Source organism: Vulpes lagopus, chromosome 1 (genome assembly GCF_018345385.1).
Source record: "Vulpes lagopus strain Blue_001 chromosome 1, ASM1834538v1, whole genome shotgun sequence".
NCBI lineage: Eukaryota > Metazoa > Chordata > Mammalia > Carnivora > Canidae > Vulpes > Vulpes lagopus.
In genome coordinates this window covers 153,251,936-153,274,290 of record NC_054824.1, presented here as the reverse complement: position 1 = coordinate 153,274,290, position 22,355 = coordinate 153,251,936, and the positions used below count along the sequence as shown (strand labels likewise).

The window sequence follows — 22,355 nt, the reverse complement described above, 5'->3', positions numbered from 1 at the left end:
GTCCTAATAACAAGAGCACATCAGTTGTGACCCAAAATCACCTTACTGTCCAAGGGAAGTGCAAGATGCTTTGGGACTTCAGATGAGGGCAGTTGCATTCACTGTTAATCATGAATGAAAAAGGAAGTAAGAATACGTGCTGTAGAAAGAGAAGAAAAGCCGGTAACACTGTACTTTTACAAAATTTCCCGTCTTACACGCAAGACAGAGAGTAGATGTCTTCACTTGGCTAGATTTTTCAAAATTTGGTTATTGCAGTGAGTTCTCTTTTTTTCTTAAAGTCGGTCCCATTGTGCTTCAGGCTACTAAGGAGTTAAATGCTGTCTTCTAAGTTCAAGGGGAATTAGCCCAGCTCAAACACTGCAGCTGGCTAGGCTGGTTCGCAAAGGCAGGGCTCCCGGGAGTATAAAGGGAGGAAAGTCAGCAGCCAGGAAACAGTTTCCTTTGTGACAGGAGCTACCACAGTTATACAACAACTTTGGAAGTCATGGAGTCATCAGACATTCAAAGGAAAAAAATAGCTGTCATTGGTGGTGGCTTGGTAAGACTCTCTTTGGATATATTATTCCTGTTAGTGGTTTATGTCATCATTAGTCTTAATAATTATTACAAATCACTTGTTCAGATTGTTCCTCTTCTTGTGAAACTTCTCTGATATTTAAATAGATCTATTTTAAATATGATGTTTATGGATATTTGCTCTTTTCTAGGAAAGGTATTTTTATTTCTGTTAAATACAAAATTGTCTATTTTACTCTTGTCCTTTTGGTCCATTTCTTAAAAATGAAAAACAGAACAAGTTGAATTTGATTTATCCCCATGTTGGCTATGTTTTTAAACAGATATTAGTGTAAGTAGTCATTTTAATCCAAATATTTGCTTTATTTGGTGAATAACTCAGTTCATACTAATAATAGTAAGAATAAAAGCTAATGCAAAATCACTGCGTTGGATGTTCACTAGTTACTTGAGTAATTGTCACTGGACTTACTTGGCTGGTCCAATGGAGCACATAAGGTTCTGGGGTGAGGGGCTCCCCTTTCCCTGAGTATAGGAGATGAACCTGCAGAGCCTTGCCCCACACCTAGATGTGGGGGGTCTTTCCTCTGCTGCCATTGTGTCTTACCAAAGGTGGTCTGTTTAATGTGGGGCAAAGTCTGCCTCAAGCAAACTGTAGGTTCCATCCTCAATAGAATTCCTATTTTGGAATAAAAATATCACCATTGGTAAAAGCTTCATCATTTTATTTTCACCTTTGCTGTACTCATTGGTAGGCTTTTAGCTCATAGGTATTCATTCATTCATTTCCTCAACAAAAATTTCTTTCTTTTTTCAACAAAAATTTCTTAAGAGTCTAATGTGTGCCAGACACTATTCAAGGCTATATAGAAAAAAAAGGCTATATAGAGATTAGTATAGTTTATGCCACACATTTATTTATATAGTATATGCTAATTTTGTCTTTTGTTCTGCCTTCCTTATGATCTTTTCCCCAAAAGTACTATGACAATTCCTCTAACATTTCTGGTTCTAAATTTCAAAACACTAAGGAATGCTATCACATGCCGTGTTGGTCAATGCATGTGGCATATGGTGTCATTTCTTTATATTGGGCTTCCGTCCAGTTCTTTCCTATCAATATTTTGCATAAAGTGAGATTCATGTATTCACTACAATGTTACTGCGTGCCCACTATCTGCCAACATTGTTTTAGTTACAAGAAGTACAATGGTGAGCATTCCAGTGAGTTGAAAGAGAACAGAGAAGAAAACAAATAAATCATTTCAGTGTGAGATAGACATTGTAAAGAGATGCAAATAGGACAGTACTGTAAAAAGTCTTCACAAGCACTCATTTAAAGTATGGTCAGGGACAGCCTCGCTGAGAGGAGATATATGACCAGAGACCTGAATAATAGAAGGAAGCACCCATATGAGGGACTTCAGGAAGCATTCCAGGAGGAAGGAAGAGCCAGAAGAGGAACCCTGAAGTGTTCAAGGAGTAGACAGAAAGGCAGAAAGGACAAGGCTGGAGAAGGTAGTTCCTATGGCAAGAGAGCTGGGAGAGCCAGATCCTCTAGGGTCTTAGAGGGCAGAGCAAGAAGATTGTATTTTACTCTGAGCATAATGGGGAACCCCTAGAGGACTTTAGGCAGGAAAGCGAGCTGTGATTTTAAAAGATTCCTCAAGCTAGTATGTGGAGAAAGAGCAGAAAATTTTAAGACAAAATAGATCAGTTAAGACACTGTTGTGTTTGTTCAAGACTTGGACTGGAGGAGCAGCAGTGACACCTGTTAAAATGCCTCTTAGCTAATGGGAGATAACAAATATGTGATTGCATATATGATTTTAGAAGGCATAAAAATGTGGGTATCATCCATGGGTTTTCGCTGAGTAACACTAAAATTCTTTGTCATGAATCACTTCATTATCTGGGCACATATGTGTGCTGAAACATAGAAGAAATGTATTAGAAGCAACTAAAACTTGGGGCACCTAGGTGACTCAACTGGTTGAGCCATCTGACTCTTGATTTCAGCTCAAGTCATGATCTCAAGGGATCCAGCCCCTAGTTGGGCTCTGAGCTGAGTGTGGAGCCTACTTAAGATTCTCTTTCTCCTTTTCCCTGTCCCTGCTCACACTCTCTCTCTCTGTCTCAATAAATAAATAAATAAATAAATAAATAAAATAAAACTAAACAACTAAAATTCCTCTGCAAAGGAATCCTATCCACCTTATTGCTCAGGCTCATGCCTAGGAATCATGTTTGATTCCTTTCTTCATTTTATGTAAACCTCCACTCCTTTTTTACTCCACCAGTAAGCCTTGGTGACTCTATATCCAAAATTGATTTCAATTCTGGCCATTGCTACCAACCCAGTCCAGACCATCATCATCCCTCATCTGCCTCCTGTGTCATCCCTCAGCTTTGACTCTTATCCACGGACAATCCATTCTCCACATAGCAGCCACACTGTCCTTTTAAATCATAAGTCTGGTAATTATTACTCTTTGTTAAGGCCTTCCAATGGTTCCCCATTGTGAATTAAATAAAATCCAACACTACCAAAGGCCCTACTTGAATGGAGCCTGTACACTGCCCAGCTTCATCATTTTCCTGTTTTGTGTTTTTTTAATAGTATCGATCAGCACCTAAAATCACACGTATTCTTTGTCTTTGAGTTTTGACCTATTGATTAAATATTTACTTCAACTAGAATACAAGCTTACATTTACCAATGTATTCCAGTGGCTGGAAACATGCCCAGCATTACTTGTTGTTATTATTTAGTTAGTATTTGATAGATGAATGAATGAGAGGGATGAGAAACTCTTTTAAAAATAGGAAAATGAAGGAAATGTCACAATGAACAAAACCCTGAATACTGATCACATTATGAGAAAAAGTATTAAATAAAGCAATTCAAGAAGTTTAAATTAAATATATAGAGGACAAATTAATTTTCTTGCCCATCTTCTTTTTTGCATCTTTTTGTTCACTTTTCCCATCCTCTTCCCACCTGTGAGCCATATCCTAGTACCTTACACTGTCTAGCATATCAAAGGCTCTCCCTGTCTCCTAAGGGGAAATTGCAACAGAGTTGAGAACTTTTCCTTTGAAGTCCAAAAGAGGGGCATCTGGGTGGCTTGGTTTTGGCTCTAGTCTTGATCTCAGGGTCATGAGCACACAATTCCCCACTTCTGAAAGCAAACTCATGCACACAAAATATGTTAGTGTGTTTGACAGTATTAGGCACTGGATAAGCTTTTTAAAAAGGAAAGGAGCAAGACTCAACGATAAGATCATTTCAAGATTTAGAAAATTAGATACCATTATGGGGAAATAAACCATGTATATCATGTGCTTACAAGTTGTGAGCAATTGAAAGAAAGACAATGTTTTCCATCAGAAGACAATGTTTTCCATCAGAAGAGTGTCATAAAGAATGTAGTCCTTGAAGGACTGTCTTGAAAAAAGAATCAGAAAAGCAACCTCTGCCTTTCAGGCTGGAAGGAGGTCTACAAGTGTTGCTTTGTGATTCTGTAGCCTCAGGGAAGAAAAACTGCCACAGGCTACCTTGGTCCTTGGTATTCAGAAATGCTGCTTCTGATGACTGTTTGCAGTGTTTAGCGGTATGGTAGAGATGACTGGAGCAGAAGGGCACTCTTTCAGTGACAACTATGGCTCTTTGAGCCCTCTTTTTTGGGGGAAAGCCAAGAGCATTAGCTGAAAGAACTACTGAGGATTCCAGGCTTGGCAGTTGCCCGCTGCTGCAGTGTGTCCACTGTGAAGTAATGAGGCCTTTCTTCTGTCTCCCCTGCCAACAAGCAACCCCACTACACATTGTTTTGTCATTCATTATTCTCTCTAACCAGAAAAATTCTCCTTGAAAAGATATTTACAGGGCAAAGTCCTTCAAAACATCAGAATGAGGAGACTTGTGAATTTTATGATTTGTTGCCCATAATCACACCCTGTCCCCTAGTATGCGAGTCAGGTTGGTGACCTCTGTTCATGAAACGGCCTTTGAAGCAACTTAACCTTGACTCCGGGAGAGGCTGTATGTCACAGCTATAGATGTTAGATTCCCTCGAGGATTTATAGGGTCAGAGTGGTCTTGATGCTGTATTGGCCCCAGACTGTGTCTCTGTCCGGTGTTCTTAGGATCTTTCCACTTCACTGCTCTCTCTTTACTCACCTGAATGGGACAAAGCAGCATCTGATAGAGAGGGGACTGTAATCACCTGGAAGACCAGGAAATCACTCCAGACCACGAACCAGATTGCTATGTCTTTTAGTTCTAAAATTTGTCTGCCTCCTTTTCACACTGCCTTATCTACATCTCCGTCTTTGTTCTCAATCTAGTCGTTACAAAAGCAGAAATCAAATGTCACCCAGAATTTTCACTTTTGTCAAAGTAAATATCCTAGACACATATAAACCATCAAATGTCTTATACTTGCATCAAGGCCTATATTTTCTTTTCTGAAAATATTAACAAGACAAACCATGTAAGTAGCATAATTACCAAGAGCCTTTATTCTTTTCCATATTGTATTGATATGAAAGAAAATAAAACTCTATTTACTCCACTCTTGGTTTCTACTCCCCATGCACTGAGCCCTTTATGTGAGAAATGCTCACTCCATTTCTGCACTATTATCTAGCACCTTCTACCAACAGAAGTGGAATAGATTTCTCTGTGGCTGTAGAAGTCTTCCTGAATTTGCTCCATGCTAGGGACAAGTTTTGATCCCATGCTCTAGGTTTCCACAATCTCTTTTGTAATTTTCTGTGTGCTCTGATTCTTCTCATCCAGCAAGTTTATTCTAGCCATCTCCCCGATTATTTAGCTGTTATCTCTATTTCTCTAGCAGGTTTGACTAATGCTTTGAGATGATTTTGCTACCCAGACAAACTGTTAAGGTACCTCATAAGTTCTGCTGTTACCTGTGTAATAAAGAGAACTCACCCTTCAGAATCTGCTTCATTTACTGCCTTGTGAGCAGCATCTGAAATGGAACCATGGATGTTAGGCAGCTCAAAGCATAACTACCTGTTTTTCTTTCCTTGTCATTTGTCCCCAGATATTCTCAGACAGTTTGTCCATGATCTACACGTACATTTACCCATGAGTCCATCCACTCAAAGAGGCCAGCTATCCTTCTCTTGAAGCTGGCCTCAGTGAGGCATTGCCTCGAGAGAAACACCTGTCCTTCAACCTAGGAGAAATAAAAAGCAATGAAGAATCTTTAATGTGGTCTCTCAGAAACAGCAAATCTGGAGGATATTCAGCACTCACAAAAAATCCTTAAAAATAATTTGTCCCACACACTCCTGATGTCTTTTGCCTGATGTGCAGCTATTCCAAAAACAAAACCAGAGATCAGACCAACTCCTCTGATGCTCAAGGCTGTCAGCATCCTCTCCCCAGCTTATTTCGGATTCCCTTCCCTCTCTCTTCTCTGTCCTCTTTCATTCCCTGTTATCTTTATTCCTCCCTGATGCTAAGGCCCAGGAGCTAATGGGACACCATGTCATTACTGCAATTCCTATAAAAAGAAATGAGGGGGTGCTATAGGATTGTTCATAATGCTATAGCATTGTTCATAATCCAAAAAAGTAAAATAACTTCAGTGTCCAAATATAAGGACATTGCATACAATGAAATGTAATTGTTTAATATTTTGGCTTGAAATATTTTCTCATATGGAAATATATTCACAGTATCCTATTCATCTTTTAAAAATGAAATCATAAAATAACACAACGTGGTGCCATTTTTTAAAAGAAATATTATGTGTTTCATATACATAAAAATTTTTAACACTGGTTCTCCCTGGTGCTAAGATTGTGGAACATTGCCTTTTTTTTTTTAAGTTTATCTAATTTTATCTTTTTTTTTTTTTTTGAAATTGAGTTCTTACTAAGTAACAGGTATTATGGTTTGGAAAAGAAATAGAAAGAATGATAAAATACTAGTTTTACAAGTATCATTACTCTCTGGGCACTTACAGCCTGTGGGAAAGCCAGAAAGGAATGTAAATTACTAATTCAATTCATTGTGAGAAATATTGGAACACATATATTTACACACACATTTGTGGAATTACAGAAGGACAGGCAAATAAGTCTTTTCGAGGAGGAGAGGTATCAAGAAAAATTGCACCGAGAATATGAGTCTTGAAAGAAGGCTAAACATTTTCCAGATGGAGAAAGAAGGAATGGATTGTTCAGGCAAAGGAAACATTGTTTTCAAAGGCATATAAGTGTCAAAATGCTAGCATGTTCAGGAAATAGTCACTTTGGTATGCCTGTTACAGACAGAGAATGGCAAAAAATGAACTGAAAAGAGAGGTTGGGGTCACATGTAAGAACCTTTTAGGTCATGTTGAAATTTGGGACTTTTCCTACAGACTTTTGAGGAGCTAATGAAAGATTTTAAGACAGAAAATGCATCCTCTAATTTTTGTTTTAGGAGACACCTAGTCTAGTGTGGAGCATGGCTTGAGTAGGTGGAGACTGAGGAGAAAGAAGTTTTTGGAAAATTGTCATAATAGTTCAGGTGAAAGGCTGTGAGAGCCCTGAAAAGAGAATGGAGGGATGGGTAGGAGGCCTATTTTGAGAAAGACTCAAGGGGATCAAAAAGACTTGTTGCCTAATTAAATGCATATTGCTAAGTAGAAAGGGATGTTAATCATGTTCCGAAGTATCCTGGTTGGGTGAACTTGTGGGCAGAGTGGTCATTCTCTAAAAAATGGAATACAGAAGGAGGAGGCTTGAAGGTTGAGGGAATGCAATCCATTGGATTTGAGACATGTTGAGATGGAGATACCTCCAAGACCCCCAGGTAGTAAGAGGTTCATTAGTCAAGGCTAGAAAAAAAAACCGTAGGAACCTCTACAGAAAGTCATCATCATCAAAGGAGGAAGATCGAGACTACTGCTTGGCCTCAGAGACCAAATCCAGATGATACAGTCTGGCGAGTTCAGGGTAAGGTTTAAATATTAAAACAGGGGCACCTGGGTGACTCAGCAGTTGAGCATCTGCCTTTGGCTCAAAGCGTGATGCCCAGGGTCCTGGGATTGAGTCTCATATCAGGCTCCCTGCTTCTCCCTCTGCCTGTGTCTCTGCCTCTCTCTGCGTATCTCTCATGAATACATAAATAAAATCTTAAAAAAATAAAATACATATTAAAATATATATGCAATAAGAACGTGCAATTTTAGCAGATGGAATCATTACTTAAAAAGTGTGAAGACATTTTTATGTGCTTATTTCATAGTAAGTGCAGTTAACAATCTGTTTCTTTTCATTACATTGATGTGTTCAAAGATCAAATTCTTGAGAAATCAAAGTATAGTTGGATGAGTGGGAGGTATATAATGATTTTTCTGTTTGGTGACAAACTCAGTAAGGTCTGTGAGTCTTAGGGAGAGTTTTATATGTTTCATTAAGTCAAAAGTAATTGACATATGTTTAACATTACACTACCAGATTAATTTCAAACACATTATAATAAAGAGGCATAAAATGCATGACATTTTTATAGTCACGATGCCCCTTCCTACTAGGGTCAGCATTTGTAAATTAAAAGGTACAATCTTCTCATTTCTCATTATCATTAGACATTTGAATGATCATTGCTGCAGAGGTCACCTGGGAATCCATAGAAACTTGGTGAATCCTCTTGATAAAAGGAGGCCAGCAATGAGGCACCTGGATGGTTCATTCTGTTAAGCATCTACCTTTGGCTTGGGTCGTGATCCCTGGGTCCTGGCATCGGGTCCTGGAATTGTGTCCTGGGATGGGGTACTGGGATGAAGCCCCAAGACCAGGCTCTGTGCTCAGCAAGGAGTCTGCTCCTTCCTCTCTCTCTGCCTCCACCTCTGCTCCTGTGCTCTCTCTCTCTTGCACTCTCTCTCTCAAATAAGTAAAATCTTAAAAAAAATAAATCAGGCCAGTGAAACACCAAAGAAGCATACTTCAGCATTTACATAAAAGAAACACCAAAGAAGCATATTTCAGCATTTACATAAAAACAAGCAATGTTTTTAAATGGTAACTTGGTGTCAATACAGTAGACCAGGGTGGGGTCAAAGCACATAAATATACTTGCAAAGAAGGAAGCAAAAGGATGCAGGGAAAAGAAAGCAGAAAAACAAACAACTAGGACAATCCGTAATTACATAACCAAGGAATTTCCTCAGAGCTCTGCTGAGGAGACTTGGCAGAGATTTGAGAGATGTGGTTGACAAGCCCATCACTAGTAATGCATCAGAGTTCCTCCTGGCCTTCATTCTAACACTTGATTTTTCATGAACCAGGATTATATTTAATCTTTTCGTGTCTACAACCTCTCTCCTCTGCCCCATGAGGAGCCATGTATACACACTCAGTTGGCAAACACACAAGAAGTGTTGGGGGGTTGGGAAAAGGAGAAATCAATACCTGCCTTAGAAAGGACTAAAGCAGATTATCCACTTGAGTCCACCTCCTCTCTCCAGATCCTAGAAACAGTTTTAGTCAAAGAAAAGGAGCCTAAGAAATCCATGAAAGTAGACCACAGGCCCACCATTGAGTTGGAACCGAGTCTATTCTGGGCACAGCCACTGAGACTTGCTTGTCCGTGGCTTCTTGTAGCTGGGTTCCCAGAAATGGATTCGTGGATTTCTTGCCTCTTTCTCTACTCTTAGATCATTTCCCGCATTAGGTTTTCACTGATCATTCATCACCTGGACTGTGGCTTTTGGGTACTATTTGTCTTTCTCCCCGGCCTGTCTTCCCAGTAAGGAAGATTCCCTTCCAAATTACTTCATCTAGCTTTATTCCAACTCTCCCGACCCTGTTGGTCTCCTGATCAATATCCTTCCCGGTCCTGCTTTCCACCATAAAAGGAGCAGTGAGAATGATGTGCTGTGAAAGACAGAGGAGTTTCTCAAGCCTCTCCTTTCCTTCAGGGAAACTTACTCCATTTTGCCTTTAATTGCTTCTTCATTGGTTTTCTAAATGCCACAGAACAATTTAGCCTTTGGAAGGAATTAATTTGATTGTATCAACTTCACTGTAGCCTTTCAGTTTTCCTTTCCCTAATGCGAACTTGTCTCTGCTACTGCCCTGGCTAGATATTCTTTAACATACAAATGGAAAGAATATAGATAGACAAGCATCTTTTCATAAATTGGAAAAAAGCAGAGAAGGAAGATAGAGATTTAAGAAGTTCATATTTAACAGGAAGAAATCACCTGCAGTGAAATCAAAGGAGCTGTGATTAGTGAGACATAAAAGGGTCTAGGGCTGTGCTGGAAAGGAGTGAAAAGTGATGGAAAAGTTGTGGAGACACACTGTTCTGTGCCAGGCACCAGGTCATGCTGTTAGTTGAGACAGCTTGACCACTGTTGAGAAAGTAACACCAGCAATTAGAGGAAGTCACTTCAGATTGAGGAATTGAGAGGAAGGCAATCAGATCGAAGGATTAAAAAGAAAACAACTGGTCATGATCTCTTCAGCTGCATCAAATGCTAACAATGTGTTCATAATTTCAGTAGTGGCTGCACAGGAAAAGATGGTTATTTATTATGACTTTTGTTTGGGGTGGCTTTAGGGTCAAAGCAAATTAGAGAGAAGGTACAGAGATTTCCCAATATCTCCAGCTCCCACACATGCATAGTGTTCCCTATTAACATCCCCTACCAAAGTGGGGTATTTGGTATAAGAGATGGCCCTACATGGACATATCATCACTCAAAGTCTGTAGTGTATATTGAGATGCATTCTGTGAGACTGGACAAATGTATAATGACATGTATGTACCATTAGGGTATCATCACAAAAATCCTTTGTGATCCATCTATTCATCCCTCACCCCAACTCTGGTGTATTTATTTTACCAAAATAATTGAACATGGATTTCTTGGTTGACCTTACAGAATATTAAATATGTGAATTGCTTTGCAAAAATTAAATTTGAAACCTTTCCATACACTTAATTGTTTAAATAGGGACTAAGTTCTTAAAATAACTATCATCAGTCTACAGAAATTGAATGATATGAAGAAAGTTTGGTGGTCACAGTATCAATAAATGGTGAAAGGAGCTCAAGCCTGAACCACTAGATTATTTAAAAAACAAAACAACAAAAAACAAACAAAAAACAACAAAGGAACAAACACCAAACCAAACCAACAAACAAAATAACCAAAAAACATAGGTGCTTAGATGTGAAGGTGCGTTGGAGCAGAAGAGTAAACACTGCAGGAAATAGAAGAAGAGGAATCAGGTCTCTCTGTGCTTGCATCTGGGACTGACAAATAGACCCTAAACACAGAATGGGTGCGTGGCCCTCTCCTTAGCCCCCACATCCACCAGTTTGCTGCTGAGAACCTCTGAGGCCTACCATCTAGCTCTGTGATTCCTCAATCCTGCTTCCAAAGCCATCCTCAGGGTTCTCCAGACCCCGGTTTTATGGTAAGCAAAATTTCTAGCATTTTCACTTTACTTGTTGACTCTCCCCTTCAAACTCCTGGTTTTATTTTACACCTTGCAGCCTTCTCTCATGGCTCAGGTATGTCCGGATTGGAATCTAGCCTGGTATCCTTACTCTACACTGCAACTTCCAGCTCTGTAAGCCTCGGTGTTCTGTGCATGCTCTTTGAGGTTTGTGTCATCTACTTATATTCCCTTCTACCTCCTTTCTGTTGTCATCAATCTACCTCTCAGCCACTTCCCCTCTGTCCTGAAGACTTCAGCATGTTCACAACATCTTTTCTGTATATTCCAGCACTGCCATCACCCTAAGCGATTATCAAAGCTCACATTGTTGACCCATGCAATTCTCTAACCCCTTTGTCCTTGAACTGCATGCTTTCCATTATCTTCCATCTCCACCATACCTCAGCCTCCAAGTCCCATGACTCCTGTTGGACTTAGACCTTGTCATCCATGGAACTGCCCCATCCAAGATAATAGAGTCAGACCTCGGACTCTGATTAAAAACCTAATTCCTTCTGTTGCTTCTGCTACATCTGCTCTTCACAGAAACCTCCTACTTCTTGCTGTTCAGGAGCACCCCTCTATGTTCCTTCCATTTCATCCAACTTGGTGTTACTATCAACCCAACCAAAATCTTCAAGTTCTTGCTTTTCACCCCATCCAAGTGGCCAAAACCCACCCTGCTTGGTTCCAATGAGTTTCTTCCTCTGTGTAGAAACCCAGGCTGTCCAGTGCTATAAGAAAAAAACATAACCTAACATAACCTCATAACATAACATAACCTCACATCTTGGTGCCACTATAAATTCAGTCTTCATCTTCAACTGTATCTTCAATGGTACTCAGACACATTTCTAATTTATTGATAAAGGGCTCATGCTCTAGACCCAGACTGAATCCATTTGAATCCCCATACCAGCTCCAGCTCTCACTAGCTGTGTTATCTTAGACGAGCCACTTCACTCCTCTGCACCTCAATGTCAGTACCCATCAGACAAGATCAACTGTACCTCCTTCACGTGGCTGCAGTAAAGATTAATGGAGTAGAGCAATATACATAACAACCATTTCATGGGTATTGTACATGAGCATTATTTTCTAAATCAGATTTCTCTGTTTCATTCTTTTTAGTAGTTACTTTTAATCTTTATCACATATTCCTTTTACTTAGAACTCTCCTAGTGATCCATTCACTCTTAGTTGGCACATGTTTTTGGTCTCAGTTTAGATTTCTTTTTTTTTTTTTTTCCAGAAAATCATGCCTTATCCCACTCCATACGCCTAATTTGGCTTGCGGGTTCTTTCTCTGTACTCTCCTATTATTGACCACCTTGTGTTATAATTAACTATAATCACCTCAAAAGGCCTGGGTATATCTTGCTCTTTGTTGTATCCCTAGCACCTAGCACAGGGCTGGCACATAGGGAAAAAAAAAAAAAAATATATATATATATATACACACACACACATATATATGTTAAATATAAATATATAAATAATATTAGAAAAAAAATGAAGACCTAGACAGGACTCTGAACTCCCTAAGAGCTGCTATTTTCTCTGGATCACTTTTAATGTCTAGCCAGGAATCTTGTAATACTTGGAAATCAATTTTTTTCAAATAATAATTTTTCTGGATTTCTTGAGAGTTGTTTTTAAATATCCAAAAGGATTCCTACTCTTTATCAATTTGCTTCTTCTCTACATGTCAAAATAGTCTCACCCTTCAAAGCTCAACTCAAAAGCAATGTTTTCCAGGAAGTTTTTTTTTGTTTTTTGTGTTTTTTCCAATCCCTTTGTCCTGGCTATCTATTGCTATGTAACAAAGCACTCCAAAACCTAGTGGCCTAAAACGATACTCTATCACTATGCCTCACAGCTCTGATGATGGTCTGTCATATGGCCCTAGTCATCTGGGAGCTTGACCAGGCTAACTGTCCAAGATGGCGCGCTCCCATGGCAGGCAGTTGCTATGGGCCACTAGGGAGTAAAGAGCTCATTTGAGGCTCTTGACTTGAACAACTTCATGTGGCCTTCCCTGTTGCTTGGGTTTTTCATTACACAGCACCTGCAGATATTTACTCTTCCTACATGATCACTGGCTTCCAAAAGGCAGGACACAGGCCCTTCCAGGCTAGCCTAAGGACTATGCCTAGAAATAGCTCAAGTGTCACTTCTACTGCATTTTATTGATCAAAGCTATCACAGGCCCTCCTGGATTCAAAGTAGAGAAATGAACTCCATCCTCTGGTGAAAAAGTGTCAAGGTCATAACTGCAAAAGATTGTATAAGATGGAAAATATTGTTTTGGCCATCTTTGACAAATACAGTCTGCCACATCCCTCAGGGCAAAATTTATCCTTTCTTGGTGTGTTCTCTAGGTGTTTATTCCATTGTTTTTTTTAACATTGATTTCCACCGCTGGGCCCAAAATTATTTTGCTAAGATAGGCCTCTCAATCTAGAGGCATATAAAACATTAGGTAAATGGAATAAAACTATATGACCCAAACATATACAGTTGACCCTTGAACAACAGGGTTTGAACTGTGTGGGTCCACTTATGTGCTGATTTTTTCAATATATATATACTACAGTCCTGTAAATATTTTCTCTTATTTATGATTTTCTCTTCTCTAGCTTACTTTATATGTAAGAATACACTGTATAATACATAATAAACAAAATATGTGTTACTATATCACTGGTAAGGCTTCTGGCCAACAGTAGACTTATTAGTAGTTAAGTTTTCAGAGAGTCAAAAGTTATAGGTGGATTTTCAACAGTGGTTGGGGTCAGCACCCTTAACCTCCATGTTTTTCAAGAATCAACTGTAATTATTATGTAAAAAGTGGGCCTTTATACTCAAAAATGGTTTGCTAAGCATTGGTTGGTTTATATGTTTGTCTTTTCTTAACTGAATTGGTGTTTTTGAGCCCAAGGACTTAGCTTGATAACCATTCGATCCCTAAAGTTTAGTAGCTTAAATCATACGTAATAGATGCTCAATAAATTTTGACTTGGCTTGGTTACAAATTTTATTTAAAAATGTAACCTCTACCATTTATTTATACGTTTGACAAGTACTAATCAGGTACTTATTATGCTGCAAACACAATGATAAAGGCTAGGGATAAAATGGCAAGCAAACCAGTTTGCAGCCCAGTGGGGGTAGACAGATATTGGCCATACGGTCACCCAAAAGATGTAAACTTTCAATTGTGATAAGTTATTTGTATTAGTTTCTGCAGGCTTCCATAACAAAGTACCACAAACCAAGGGGCTCAAAGAACAGATTTTTATTGTCTTATAGTCCTGGAGGCTAGAAGTCCAAGAGTCAGCAGGTTGGTTCCTTCTGAAAGTATGAGGGAGGGATGAGTCCCAGGCCTTACTCCTAGGCTTGCAGATGGCCAGCTTCCCCCATCTCTCTCTTTTTTTTTTTTTTCAAAAAAAAAGATTCTATTTATTTATTCATGAGACACACACACACACACACACACACACACACAGAGAGAGAGAGAGAGAGAGAGAGAGAGAGAAAGAGAGGCAGAGACACAGGCAGAGGGAGAAGCAGGCTCCATGAAGGAAGCCTGATGTGGGATTTGACCCCGGGACTCCATGATCACACCCTGAGCCAAAGGCAGAAGCTCAACCACTGAGCTACCCAGGCATCCCTCTCCCCATGTCTCTTAATATCATCTTCCCTCTGTGTGTCTATCAGTATTCAAAGTCCTCTTTCTATAAGGACACCAATCATGTTGGATTATGGCTCATCCTAAAGACCTCATTTTAACTTAACTATCTCTGTAAAGACCCCCTTTTCAAAGAAGTCATACTCTAATGTGTGAAGGATAGGACTGCAGAAGATGAATTTGGGGGTGCACAATTCAACTTTTAACATTTTTTCAAAGGAAAAGTCTGTAGCACCATGAGAACCCATAAGAAGGGGTTTGAGGTAGTGTGGCCAAGGAAGCTTCCTCAACAAGTGAAGCTGCATGGAATTCTGAGGATGGATGTGGGTTTACCAAGTAAAGAGGGAAAGGAAGAAGGTTGTTGGCTATGGAAATAGTATGTGGTAAATCCTCTGTTAGCATAAAGCATGGTATGTACAAGCAGTTGAAAGAAGGCTAGCAGAGCTAGGGCAGAAGAGTGATATGATCTGCATAATTTTTAAATATCATGGAGAAAATTTGACACCTATGAGGCAGGCATTTTTCTCTAGAGAGTATTATGTTTGCTTCTGTCAGGTGGCTGTGGCTAATAACAGTACTGGATGAGCGTGATCCAATCAGGACTAAAGATGATCTCTAGGCTGTCTACTGTCCCTTCCATCATTGGTTCATTTCCAGTTTGCCTAACTTCCAGGATGTACCTGTTTAGGGTCCTGACTCAAAGCCTGGGGATTTACTAACCCTTCTGAATCTGGGTTGCTGTTCTGAATTCCAGATTTTATCCTCTGGCTTCATGAGTCTGTCATAAACTCTGCTGAAGTTCTCAGCCTGTCTGGCAATCAGTAGATACCATCAGACATGGCTCCAAATGCTACGTTCTTCTGTTTCCTTTATCTCGTAGAAGATTTAGTTCAAATGACCTGTTTTGCCATCACACCAAATGGCTGCTCATGGATAATCGGTTGGCAAGAAGTCAGATGAATGCTGGTAGAACAGACAGGAAGCTTGACATTAGTCAAGCATAGTGATCATGATGACATGATAGAAGCGTAATGGTAAAAATGAAAAAAGATGGGTAAAGAAACATCAAGAGGTAGAATTGGTAGAACTTGGAATGGATTGGATGTGGAGATGAAGGAGAGAGAGAGGTCCCAAGGATGATGCTTAGGTTTCTATCCCATCCGAATATTATTCATTTACATATTTGCAGAGAATTGACGTAATGTGGGGCAAGAGTCACAAGTTTCAGTTTGGAGTTATTGGTTCTGAGGAGCTTGGAGACCTGTAGGAGGCTACAGCAATGAAGCATTTGTATGCATGAGCCCAAAAAGGAGGTCTGTGTAAGAGATGAAAGTCAGTGCTTCCCCATGGGTGGAGGATAGACCAGACTGGAAGCTTTATAAACTCCAGGGTCTGACTGTCTTTCTTTATGAGGATGAAAGAGAGAAAAAGGGAATGACCAAAGATATATGAAGAAAATCAGAAAACAAAGGAAGTTTAGTGTTTCAAGAAGAAAAGTTAGTTAACACCATTCAGTGCTGCTAAAAATTCTAGTGTGATCATTGAATATGGATGATCTTGCCAAGTATAAGTTGCTAGCGATGAGGTGGCAAATAAATCACTGTGACCTACATAAAGCTGTTCAAAGGCAACACTACAAAGTCTTGAGAAGACAACAGCAAAAAAATTCTTCATAATCTCAGAGTAGGAAAGCATTCCTTAAACAAGATGCCAAATGCATTAATAATAATGGAAAAGATGGGGGCGCCTGGGTCGTGCAGTTGGTTAAGTGTCAGACTCTTGATTTTGGCTCAGATCATGATCTCAGGATTGTGAGATTGAGCCCTGAGTCAGGTTCTGTGCTTAGTGGGGAATCTGTTTTAGATTCCCTCTCTCCCCTCTGCTCCTCTCCCTCATGCTTCAACTCTATCTTACTAAAATAAATAAATATATTTCAAAAAATAATGTAGAAGATGGATAAAGGTGACTGCATTAAAATAAAGAGCTCCTCGTCTTTAAAAGCTACTGTAGAGTTTCACATCTGAAACAAATATAGCAATATGTCAACCCAATGGTACTTTAATAATAAAAAAAATTTGTAAAAGATACTATAAAGTTTAAAAACAAGCCCCAGAACAGAAGAAAATATTTGCAACATTTGAAAATGATGAGGACTCTGTACTCAGATCTATGAATAACTCAAGTAATCTACAGGAAAAAAAGCCCAATAGAAAATGGGCAAGAGACAAACAGGCACTTTACAGAAGAGATCCAAATAGCCAGTCAGTATATGAAAAAGAGTTTAACCTTTTTAGCAATCATTCATATACAAATTAAAACCACACACCTTCCTATCTTACCCATCCATCACAACATTTAAAAGTTTGAGAACACCAAGAGCTGACAAGGAAAGACTCTCAGAAGCTGTTGGTAAGAAAACACATTCACACAAAATTCCAAAACAGTTTGACCTTTATTACAGTGAAGATACATAAACCTTTGACTAGGGATTCCACTTCCATGTATAAAACCCTAGAGAAAAGTTCTGCAACTGTATATGGGATACAGGTACAAAACTGGGTTTTGCAGCATTGTTTTGTTTTTGTTTTATTTTTTTTTTAATTTTCTAGATCGAGAGAGCACAAGGGGAAGGAGCAGAGGGAGAGGCACAGAGACAATCTTAAGCAGGCTCCATGATCAATGTGGAGCCCAATGTGGGGCTCAGTCTCATGACCTTGAGATCATGACCTGAACTGCAATCAAAAGTTGGACACTTAATTGATTGAGCCACCCAGGTGCCCCTGTAGCATTAAAAATTTTTTAAATTTAGAATCAGTTAATTGACATATAGTGTAGTATTAGTTTCAGAGGTAGACTTCAGTGATTCATCAGTTGCATATAAACACTAAGTGCTCATGACGTCAAGTGCCTGCCTTTATGCTCATCACCCAGTTTCCCATCCCCTCACCCATCTCCCCTCCAGCAACCCTCAGTTTGTTTCCTATAGTTAAGAGTCTCTTATGGTTTGTCTCACTTCCTTTCTGATATCATCTTATTTTATTTTTCCCTCCCTTCCCCTATATTCATCTGTTTTGTTTCTCAAATTCCACATATGAATGAAATCATATGATACTAGTCTTCCTCTGACTGACTTATTTCACTTAGCATAATATCCTCTAGTTCCATCCATGTCATTGCAAATGGTGAAATTTCATTCTTTTTGATGGCTGAGTAATATTCCATTGTATATATATATATATGTGTATATAGGTATACATGTATACATATATGTTCATCTGTTGATGGACATCTGGGCTCTTTCCATATTTTGGCTATTGGGGACACTGTTGCTATAAGCATTGGGGTGCAGGTGCCCCTTCAGATCACTAATGTTTATATCCTTTAGATAAATACCAAGTAGTATAATTGCTGATTCATAGGATAGCTCTATTTTTAACTTCTTGAAGGACCTCCATACTGTTTTCCAAAGTGGCTGCACCAGTTTGCATCCCTTCCGACAGTGTAAGAGGGTTCCCCTTTCTCCACATCCTTGCCAGCATCTGTTGTTTCCTGAGATGTTAGTTTTATCTATTCTGACTGGTATGAGGTGGTATCTATCTCATCCCTGCAGCATTAATAATGCTCTCAGACCATCATTTCACAATGTATACATTTATCAAACCATTATATTATATACATTAAATTTATACAATATTATATGTCAATTATATTTCAATAAAAGTGAGAAAAAATATTCTCAGAGCAAAACAACTCAAATGTCCTTCAACAGTAGAACAGCTAAATAATCTGTGAGATTTCACTCAGTGAAGAAATCATACAGTAAAGAAAGTGGATGACCTGGGGTTTATGTACAATCACATATATGAATCTCAGAAGCATTTTGTTGAGTTAAAAAAAAGAATATATACAAGTGTGATTCTAATTACTGATTCAAAAGCAAGTATGGGTTATTACAAAAGTCAGAATAACATTTGCTGGGTGAAAGATTGGGGATCATAACTGGAGAACAAATGGGGAGAACTATGAAGGATTGGGAGTGATATTCTGTTTTTGACCAGAGTGGTAGTTATATGGATGTTTGCTTTCTAAGTATTCTGTAAACTGTACACATTTTATTATCTTTCTGTATGAAAGTTATATCTCACTATAAAAAACTTAAAAAGAAAAATACCAAAGCTACTTCTGAAAATCATACAGTTTAATCTTGAGTTAATCCCATTATTTTTGCAAATGATGCTTTCTATTAGTGATTAAGTAAATCAATGTGACAGTCAAGGCTAGTACAAGTACAATTACACTCAATGTTGTATACTGCCAAAAATTCTCTAGAATTGTGGAATCAGATAAAAATATGAAAAAAATTGCTTTGATTCCTAGGTTGGATCATTAAATGCATGCTTCCTTGCAAAGAAGAATTTCCAAGTTGATGTATATGAAGCTAGGGAAGGTAAGAAAATATTGAAAATTATGAGAAAATTGATTCTCTGACAATTTTAAAAATAAATTTTTTTAGAAAGAGTAACTTAAATTTTTTTAACAACTTCAACTATCTAAATTATTTTAATACAAAATCTATGATTAGTGTTTGCTTTAAAGAACTTAACAGGGTCTTTTAGCTTGGTCCTGATTGTGCCAGTTTTTCAGATGCTGTGTGCTTACCCTGTCCTAAGATAGAGGAGCTTTTTGTAATACGGAGTCTACTTTCCATGTCTTAGATATCCGAGTGGCTAAATTTGCACGTGGAAGAAGCATTAATCTGGCCCTTTCTTATAGAGGACGACAAGCCTTGAATGCCATTGGCCTGGAAGATCAGGTACCTTATTAACATATTTTCCTTATAAAAGATACTTATAATTTTCCAACAATTACATGCTCTTGATTTCAGCCTAATTCAAAGCACCATATGATGCCAAGAAACTTTGCATGAAAATGCATCCTACAAAGGTTTTCAAACTTCTAAATTTGGCAAGACGATGAACATTTGACACTTGAGGCAGCTGGGAGACCTGGAGCATGATGCGGAGCAGGGGGATCCTACAACCCCCCTAATGATCTCTTCTGACACTGGGTTCTCAGTGAGAGGGTAGGTCTCAGCCTACAGAAAGTGCGACCTGAGGAGGCATCCCAATGAGAAGAGGCCAGAAAATCCCATTCTTCTGACCATACAGGTCCATAGTCTCTTGTCCACAATTCTATACTCCAAAAAACTCTGGAAACAGAAAGCTTTTCATTACCCATTCAGCAGCAAACTTGACTTGATGTGAGGCTTCTTATGGCCTTTTAAAAATTCTCATTTAGTGTGAAATGTTTTGCTACAGATATATTATCCTCCGATATGGGGTGGTGTCCCCACAGTCCACGGGTGTTCTGTGATATCTGGATATGCATTCCATTACCTATCTAAAGTTTGAAAACTTTGAACCCTGAAACCAATGTGCCCCCAGGGTTTGGATAAGTACTGTAGGTCTGTAGATTTTCCTGATGTGGTCTCAATGTTGCCAAACTTCTCACTGTCTCACATGTAGCTTGGAAGTGTGAACAGATGTAATATATTTTGCTGATAATACTTTTGTGGATAACATGTCTTTGAAGTGATAATATGGGTCAGTACAGGTACCGGTTCTAGTTCCACAGTTTTCCTTAGATGTGTGTGTAGGAAAACACTCTTCATGGAGGTTTGGGCATCCTAAGTTTTCTTCCTAATGTTTTACTCTCTTCTGTGATCATGAAAAAAAATCACTTATAAACTCTCCAACACTGAACCATTTTCTTTAATGATAATATGTGATTTAGAGATAAAATCTAAGTCAATTCCAAAATCTAAAGGTTAAAAAAAACCCAAAAACTAAAATTTGCAGGAACATAATTTTCATTGTTTCCATCATACTTCCATCATCCTTTGCATTAATTTTTAATTTTTTGAAAATATTTGAAAAATCTCATTTTAAAACTGGTATATATCTTATTTGGATGATGCCATGTTATGGTAATTGAACTTGATATTTCTGATTTTATTTCAGATTGTATCCCAAGGCATTCCCATGAGAGCAAGAATGATTCATTCTCTTTCAGGAAAAAAGTCTGCAATTCCCTATGGGATCAAGTCACAGGTGGGTTTACCCTGAAGATAGTGTTTGCTTACAGTTGAGTCTAACATCGGCCCCTCCTTTCCTCTCTAGATCTATCTTTGGCCTTGCCTGGATCAGTCTACAATTTGGAAGCATATACTAGTTAAGATGTTAATTGATAGGAGACTTTAAGATAGGTTCCAATTTCCCTAATAAACACTCAATAGGAGTTAGTTAAATTTTCATCCCTCTGAAGCTCTTTTTGCCTATATGCATTGTTCATGGTGGCCTGGACACCCTTTCTCTCCCATCTCCTTTCAATCACATAGACAGGATTATCATGTATTTATTGTCAAGCATAAATGCAAGAGCAACTCTAGAGGGTTTTCCCCAAATTGACTCTCTTGCCCCAAATTTAATTATAAAGGACTTTATAGAATGAACCAGAAATGTTTTCAGTGCGGTATGACTTCTAAAACAACAGAAGGCAGATGGTGATGTAGTTTACAAAAGAAAATCCTTTATCTTACCTTGTGTTTTTCTTGTCTTTACATTGTAACAGAGTTGGGGGAAGAATGTATTTTTATCTAATATTTATAACTTCTGGGCAGCCCAGGTGGGTCAGTGGTTTAGCGCCACCTTCAGCCCAGGGCCTGATCCTAGAGACCCAGAATCAAGTCCCACTTTGGGTTCCTTGTATAGAGCCTGCTTCTCCCTCTGCCTGTGTCTCTGCCTCTCTCTCTCTCTCTCTCTCTCTGTGTGTGTGTGTATGTCTCTCATGAATAAATAAATAAAATCTTTAAAATAATAATAATAATATTTATAGCTTCTAAGTTTATTTGAGAGAGAATGGATGTTCCAAACATCTATCAACCAAAGAAAAACCCAACTTGCTTTATCCAACAAGGCTTCATTTTATTAAGTGCAGAACCCAAGTGAGGTTTATATTCTTTGAGTCTCTACTCCCACCGAGCTCCCATTGCAGGTGGATCAGCTATTCTCAGATTCTGCTGGGATTGTGTTAAAATGCAGAATCTAATTCTGTAGGGCCAGGATGGAGGCCAAGATTACACATTCTAAACACACTCAGGTGGTGTCCATGGACCACACACCTTGGGCAGCAAGAGATAAAACACAGGTGCTCATGGGAACAAGGTCTGTGTAGACCTTGTGATGGTAAAAGTGCTTGGAACAACCTCACACTCATTAGGATGCTACTATCAGAAAACAGGGAGAAAAACAGAAAATAATAAGTGTTGGGAAAGATGCAGAGAAATCGGAACACCCGTGCGCTGTTGGTAGGAATATAAAATGGTGCAGCTGCTATGGAAAACAGTGTGTCATTCCTCCAAAAATTAAAAATAGAATCTCCATATAATCCAGCAGTTCCCTTTCTGGGGAAAGGGAAACTGAAAGCAAGGACTTGAAGAAATATTTGAATACTCATGATCATAGCAGCATTATTCACAGTAGTCAAAAAGCAAAAGTGACCCAAATGTCCATCAATGGATGGATGGATAAACAAAATGTAGTATATAAATATGTAAGATAATAGAAAAAAATATATCGGTTTCTGCCCCTAGTTCCTGGCACAGAACTCCTAA

At 38.7% G+C, this 22,355-nt stretch overlaps 1 protein-coding gene across 1 annotated transcript in view; it reads left to right on the top strand.

Annotated features, from left to right (window-relative positions):
* The first annotated feature begins 386 nt into the window (after positions 1-386).
* KMO (kynurenine 3-monooxygenase) overlaps positions 387-22,355 on the top strand; it is a 53,022-nt gene continuing 31,053 nt past the window's right edge. The window contains 4 exon segments of the mRNA XM_041751275.1: positions 387-541; positions 19,061-19,130; positions 19,399-19,496; positions 20,704-20,793. Coding sequence (XP_041607209.1) covers positions 488-541; positions 19,061-19,130; positions 19,399-19,496; positions 20,704-20,793 — 312 coding nt within the window. The 5' untranslated portion in view covers positions 387-487.